This window comes from Vicia villosa, unplaced genomic scaffold (assembly GCF_029867415.1).
Source record: "Vicia villosa cultivar HV-30 ecotype Madison, WI unplaced genomic scaffold, Vvil1.0 ctg.001420F_1_1, whole genome shotgun sequence".
Lineage (NCBI taxonomy): Eukaryota > Viridiplantae > Streptophyta > Magnoliopsida > Fabales > Fabaceae > Vicia > Vicia villosa.
The window spans coordinates 50,767-58,238 of record NW_026705612.1 but is presented as its reverse complement, the minus strand read 5'-3'; the positions used below and the strand labels follow the sequence as shown (position 1 = coordinate 58,238).

The 7,472-nt window shown below is 33.0% G+C and overlaps 1 protein-coding gene across 1 annotated transcript; it reads left to right on the top strand.

The window, feature by feature from the left end:
- The first annotated feature begins 4,109 nt into the window (after nucleotides 1-4,109).
- Nucleotides 4,110-7,186, top strand: LOC131635082 (UPF0481 protein At3g47200-like). Its single transcript, XM_058905683.1, has 3 exons — nucleotides 4,110-4,195; nucleotides 4,424-4,527; nucleotides 5,765-7,186. Exons 2-3 carry the CDS (start codon nucleotides 4,515-4,517, stop codon nucleotides 7,132-7,134), a joined length of 1,383 nt encoding a protein of 460 aa, XP_058761666.1. The 5' UTR covers nucleotides 4,110-4,195; nucleotides 4,424-4,514; the 3' UTR covers nucleotides 7,135-7,186.
- The last annotated feature ends 286 nt before the right edge of the window (nucleotides 7,187-7,472 follow it).

The following is a 7,472-nucleotide window of genomic DNA, read 5'->3' as shown; positions in this document are numbered from 1 at the left end:
TGACAGTTCTTGGGTGAGTCCAGTTCATGTGGTGCCAAAGAAAGGTGGAACTACAGTGATTAAGAATGAAAAGAATGAGTTGATTCCCACAAGGACAGTTACAGGGTGGAGAGTCTGTATTGACTACCGAAGACTAAATCTGGCAACAAGAAAAGACCACTTCCTGTTGCCTTTCATCGATCAGATGTTAGAAAGGTTAGCGGGTCATGACTACTATTGTTTCCTCGATGGCTACTCGGGGTATAATCAGATAGTTGTTGCACCAGAGGACCAAGAGAAGACCGCTTTTACATGCCCTTTTGGTATTTTCGCTTACAGAAGAATGCCATTCGGGTTATGTAATGCCCCGACCACATTTCAAAGATGCATGCAGTCTATTTTTTCCGATATGCTTGAGAAGCATATGGAAGTATTCATGGATGATTTCTCGGTTTTTGGTAAGTCTTTTGATAATTGCTTAACTAACCTTGCTCTTGTTTTAGAAAGATGCCAACAGACCAACTTAATCCTCAACTGGGAGAAGTGTCACTTCATGGTGCGTGAAGGTATAGTTTTGGGCCACAAAATTTCTCATAAGGGAATAGAAATTGATCAAGCCAAGATAGAAGTCATAGCAAAATTGCCTCCTCCCCTGAATGAAAAAGGTATCCGAAGTTTCTTAGGGCATGCGGGTTTTTACCGTAGGTTCATAAGAGACTTCTCAAAAATAGCAAAACCTTTAACTACACTTTTAGTTAAGGACAAAGCTTTTATTTTCGACAAAGAATGTGTCGTAGCATTTGATACACTAAAGCAAAAATTAGTGTCGGCACCAATTGTTGTAGCCCCGGATTGGTCTCTACCTTTTGAGATCATGTGTGATGCAAGTGATATTGCAGTGGGGGCGGTTCTGGGACAGTGTAGAGAAAAATTGTTACATGTTATTTACTACGCTAGTCATGTGTTGAACCCTGCACAGATGAACTATGCAACTACTGAAAAGGAGTTGTTAGTGGTTGTTTATGCCTTTGATAAATTCAGGCAATATCTGTTGGGTTCTAGAGTCATTGTTTATACTGACCATGCTGCCTTGAAGTATCTTTTTGCTAAACAGGACTCTAAGCCAAGACTGCTAAGATGGATCTTACTCCTTCAAGAGTTTCATGTAGAAATTCGTGACAAGAAAGGGTCTGAGAACACTGTGGCCGATCACTTGTCTCGAATGTCACCTATTGAAGAGACAGAAGCTACGCGCCCAATAAAGGATGAGTTCGCAGATGAACATATCCTCGCTGTTATTGGTGTACCTTGGTTCGCCGACTATGCGAATTATTTGGTAGGTGGTATTATCCCTGGTGATTTAGACTATAACCGTAGAATTTTTTTTTTACATTATTGCAGGTTCTACTTGTGGGATGATCCTTTCTTATACAAGAAGGGTCTCAATGGTTTGATTAGAAGATGTGTACCTGAAGAGGAACAACGAGATGTGCAAAAAGCATGCCATGACTCAGAATATGGCGGACATTTCAGTGGTGATAGAACGGCTGCAAAGGTCTTACAATCTGGTTTATATTGGCCCACATTATTCAAAGACGCTCAAAGCATTGTGAAAGAATGCGACAGGTGTCAGAGAACGGGGAATATCTCAAAAAGAAATCAGATGCCTCAGAAGGGTATTCTTGAAGTGGAGTTGTTTGATGTGTGGGGTATTGATTTCATGGGACCTTTCCCACCTTCACATGGGAAGAACTACATCCTTGTAGCGGTAGACTACGTCTCTAAATGGGTTGAAGCAGTTGCTCTCCCTACAAATGATGCCAAGGTGGTGGTGAATTTCCTCAAGAACAACATATTCTCCAGATTCGGTGTCCCCCGAACACTCATAAGCGATGAAGGTACTCATTTCTTGAATAAGTTGATGGAGAATCTGCTTAAGAAGTATAATGTGAAGCACAAGATTGCAACAGCTTACCACCCTCAGACTAGTGGTCAGGTAGAGGTATCAAACAGGAAAATCAAGCAGATTCTCGAAAAGACTGTGAGCGCCTCAAGAAAAGATTGGGCTATGAAGCTTGACGATGCATTATGGGCATACAGGACTGCATTCAAAACACCCATAGGCATGTCACCCTATCAGTTGGTTTACGGTAAAGCTTGCCATTTGCCAATCGAGCTTGAACACAAGGCGTTTTGGGCTTCTCTAACTATGGAACTCACCTTGATTGAGAGGAGATTGAAATGACATCCATGCTGCAATTGAGTTCCTAACTTGACGAAAACTGCAACTCGAAATTCATCAAACCCGTATTCCACTTTAAACCCATTTTCAGCATGAGTCCTCCATCTTTAACTGCATTTTTCTCCTTGAATAAAGAAGCTATGAGTATGAAATCATATATTAAATCAAAGGGAATTTCGTGTAGACTCCAGAACTTCAAGAATTACCTGAATCAGAGCTAAGAGTAAAAAGTTATGGCTTGATTTATGAGGGCTACTCTTGGAATACAAAAATGGAGATGATGACATGAGTTCTTTCTTTCCCTTTCATGTTTCTAAGCTCTCTCGTCTTTCTTTCTTCATAAAATTTTGATTTGGAAAATAATATTCCACCAAGATATCCTTATTTCCATGCAAATAGAGATTAATGTCTCTTATGCCCTCAAACTAAGCCCTATTTATACCCTTGCCATTTGGTTGGTTTCTAACCAATATCCTTTGGTTCTAACTAATCTCCTTACTTCCAATTATTCCACTAATTCACTTCTAGTCATTATTAATATATAAACATACATCATAATCATTTAATTGGAATAAGACCAATGTGCCCTCTAACTACCATTCACCCAATTGAATGATAATTATTGGTGTCGAAGAATCGAGGTATTACAGGAATGAGATATGGGAGATAGGTGAGGAGGAAGATGAACGATATTCTAAAAACTATAATTTTTTTTTTGGAAAATTGAACTATGTCAATAAATTGACATCTGTGTCAATCGATTACATGCGTTTGAAAAGTGGAAAAAATAATTATGCCAATCAATTGACATTTTGAATTAATCGATTTAATGAAGTCCTGCAGCAAAATTTTGAAAAGGCAGTGCGCAAATGGACTTGATGTCAATCGATTGAAAGGTTGAGTGTCTCTGATTTGATTTGGCGAAGGGGGACGAGAGATAACTAGGGTTTTTGGATTTGGGGGGAAATTTGGGTGGAAAAAAATTGGGGGAGACAATAGGCAATGGGGTTTTTGTATTTGGGAAAAAATTGAGAAATAATTGAAAATTACAAATTAGGAAATAAATAAAATAAAAAAGATAAAAAAAAGTATGGTACGTTGAAAGCGCCAAATAAAATAGGAGTAATAAATTATAGTACGTTGAAAGCGCTGAAAAAAATAGGAGTCATAAATTATGGCGGGTCTAACCGTCATAATTTACCGTAAATTATGGCCTTTTAATAAACCGCCATTAAATAACCGTCATATCTTGAATCATTCTCAAATATAGTTGTTGATCCAAAAACTCAAAACGTTGACTTGAAGTATAATGCTTCAACTATAATTAGACATTTTGATTTATACATGCACAAAAACATGTTTAAAACTCAACCCTCAGATGTCCAATTGATGAGGTGACTCAACAATGATATAAATAAAATCAAAATTTATGTATAATGCTTCAACTATAATTAGACATTTTGATTTATACATGCACAAAAACATGTTTAAAACTCAACCCTCAGATGTCCAATCGATGAGGTGACTCAACAATGATATAAATAAAGTCAAAATTTATAAGACAGTCAATCAAAATGTAAGCCCATGAGACAGAGACAATGCAACTTCATGTGTGTATGTAAGTTTCAATTTCGATCTAATTATTTTTTCTTTAAACTTATTTCGTGTAAATATTATTTTATTTTTTACTAATTAATTTAACATACAAAAAATAGTTTTGCTCACCTTAATTGTTTTTGTACTTGCTTTAAAATTAATTTAGACACCCAACCATTCAACAAGAAACCACAATAATTATAATTAATGCTTATGGGATATCAGCCACAATCACACTTCCTGGCTAGACTTATATCATTGCTACTTGCTTTCATTGTTTTTGTACGAGCCAAAATCATCCAGTTCAAGGTAGAATGAAAGTAGTAATCAACCAGTAGCTCATCTTCTCTAACTCTTCAACCAAATCCAGATTTGTTGGTGAGTTTCAGTTTTTATTTTAATTAATGAATGTATAAGGACAAAAAATGGTGTGCTTTTTAAAATTCTCAAGCCATTGTTTTGAATAATTACTCGATCTATTATGTATAGTTTTTGTAGGTGCCTTTAGGTTTATTATCCATGTTATCTATACAAGATCATATGGGATGGGACCATGTAGATCTACAAAATAAATTTAACATGACATGTCAAAATCAAAATTTTCAGGTACATTAGGCATTTGACGGCTTACACTTTAGAGTTTGGCAGGGAGTTAATTCTTTGTCGCTCAACTCATCTACCAAAGTGATCAATTGAAATGTTATCACCAGGTAACTCATATAACATAGTGCTTCAAGTTTTTGTGAGTAGGAAGGTTTAATTATATGTTCTTTATTTGTTTAAGTTTTGGTGTTAGTATGTTTGGGGCTGTTAAATCATACAATTCAAATTATAGTCCCTCACAAAAATTATACAATTCAAATTATAGTCCCTCAAAAAAAAAAAAAAATTGACTTAATCTTTTATAAAATTTAAACGGACCATATTAATCCTTCTGTTAAAATTTTTTTCAAATTGATATTTTCTACTTTTAAACCGTGACTGAACTGCCACGTCAGATTTTATTTTTTATTTTTCATTTTTTAAATACTAAATTAATTTTTAATGTTAATTTTATTTTTAAACAATTCTAATCTAATAATATCAAAAAAGCCAAAATTGTCTTTTATAAAGAATCAAACCCAAGACTTTTAAACAACATCTTAAGTCTTTACCACTAGCTCAATATTGATTCATGACAAATAATTTCCATGATTTATAGTCATATTAAATAATTCTGAATTTAAAACAAAAATTACAAAATTTATACCAATGATCAATTTCTATTGTTAATATTCTCAATGATGAATACTTAACTTAATAATTTAGAACAAACATTTCCTTATTTTAAATTACATACAAATAAATATTTATTAATTTCAAATAATACACAAAGTTTTTTTAAAAATATATTTAATCAAATAGAAATAAATTATATTAGATTTAATTGAAATTAAATAACACATAAATAAATATTTAAATTCGGAATTATTTAGTATTATTAGAAATCATAAAAATTATTTGTCATGAATGAATATTGACTTAGTAGTAAAGACTTTTTTTTGACGGACTTAGTAGTAAAGACTTAAAGGCTTAAGATTTTGTTTAAAAGTCTTGGGTTTGATTTTTTAGAAAAAACAATTTTGACTTTTTTGATATTATTAAATTAGAATTGTTTAAAATTAAAATTAAAATTAAAAATTAATTTAGTATTTAAAAAATAAAAAATAAAATCTAACGTGGTAGTCCAGTCACGGTTTAAAAATAGGAAAAAATCGGTTTAAAAAAATATTAACAAGGATTAATATGGTCCGGTTAAATTTTATAAGGGATTAAATCGAATTTTTTTTTGTGAGGGACTAATTTGAATTGTGTAATTTTTGTGAGGGACATATATCAATTTTCACTCCTATAAATATAAATATAGACTTTTTCACTACTACTCAATCAATAGATAATTCATGACAGATTTACTTATGGATAAAAGACTTTCTCAGCTGAAAGAGGCAAATGAAATGTTTGAAAAAAGTAATCCAAGTTCAATTCCTAAGATCCAAATGGTTTCAAAGTTTTTGCAACAAAATGAAAGATTTTATAAGTACTGTTCACCAAAAATTGTATCATTTGGACCCATCCATCACAGTAGTAAAAGTTTTAAAGAAGGAGAGCATTACAAGCTTCGATGGACATCAATATTTGTTGCAGAATATGGCAAGAAAATAGATCAAGATGCTGACCAAGCATGCAAACTTTTGTTTAAAAAGATTGAAGATAATATTGAAGAATTGAAGAGTATGTTTACTGAGGATGCAATTGAAGGTTACAATGATAATGATCTTGCTTGGATATTGTTTGTGGATGGATGTTCTTTGATATATTTTATGGAAAATCTTGATGATCAACGTCCAGAAGCTTTAAATCTAAAGTTAGACCGACTAATGTACATATGGAAAGATGCTCTATTATTGGAGAATCAACTTCCAAGTAAAATGCTTCAGATTCTATGCAAAGAGAAGGGTGTTGATTTGAATTACTTATATTCCAATTATTGTAGTATGGGTGCACATAAGCGATTGGGAATGAGGGCAGCGATCCTAGTGGATAATCCTAATCATTTTCATATACTTGATTCTTTTCGATCAATCTACTTTTCATCAAATACAATTCATAACATTGAAGGACAAGTTCAAATAGAAACACAAGAAAATATCCATGAACATGAATATGATCAGATTTATTGGCATACTTACAAGAGTATACGAGATCTAAAAACAGTAGGAATTCGAGTGGTAGCAGCTAAGGGAGATGAAATGATGACATGGAATAATACTACATTCAAGTCTATGTGGTTTGGTGGAGAACTAAGACTTCCTACTTTCATGAACAATGATATCATATTTTATCTGTTTACAAACTCAATAGCATATGAGATGTGTCCAGATGTTCACTACGACTATGAATGTTGCGCGTTCTTGAGCTTTATGGATTCATTAGTCGACAATGCTGATGATGTTAAAGAACTTAGATCAGCTGGTATATTGCAAAATTTAGTTGGAAATGATGAAGAATTGGCAAAGTTCTTCAATGATTTAGGTGATTATTTGCCAACAAAAATATGTTGCCATGTTTGCTACACAAACGCAGTGACGTACTGTAACAAATATAATCATATCAAGCGTCAAATTGAAAAGCATTACACAAATAAATGGAAGACATGGTTTGCTCAAGCTTACAATACTCATTTCAACACACCATGGGCTATGGTTGCCTTTATAGCTGCATCATTGGCATTGATTCTCACTTTCATCCAAACATGGTTTGCGATACATCCTAAATAAATAGAAAGACTCATAATAAATATGTGTGTGTTAGAACTAATTGAGTTTATTATGCATCATATTTCATTATAATTGTATTGTAATTTTTCTTGTTAGGCATTCGCCTTCCCTTTTATAAATAGGTTGGAGAGCCCTTAGTTCTCCGGTTTATATAATATCTTGTTTACTTAAAAAAAAATGCATCATATTTCATTTTTAACATTAGATTGCAAAGTGATTTACATTTTGTAATGTAGTAATTGGATCATTGAGATTTTAGGATGTATCAGTTTGATTTTGTGATGTATTCGTGTTTTAAATTTTGTAATGTGGATTTTAGGATGTATCTCTTGGATTTG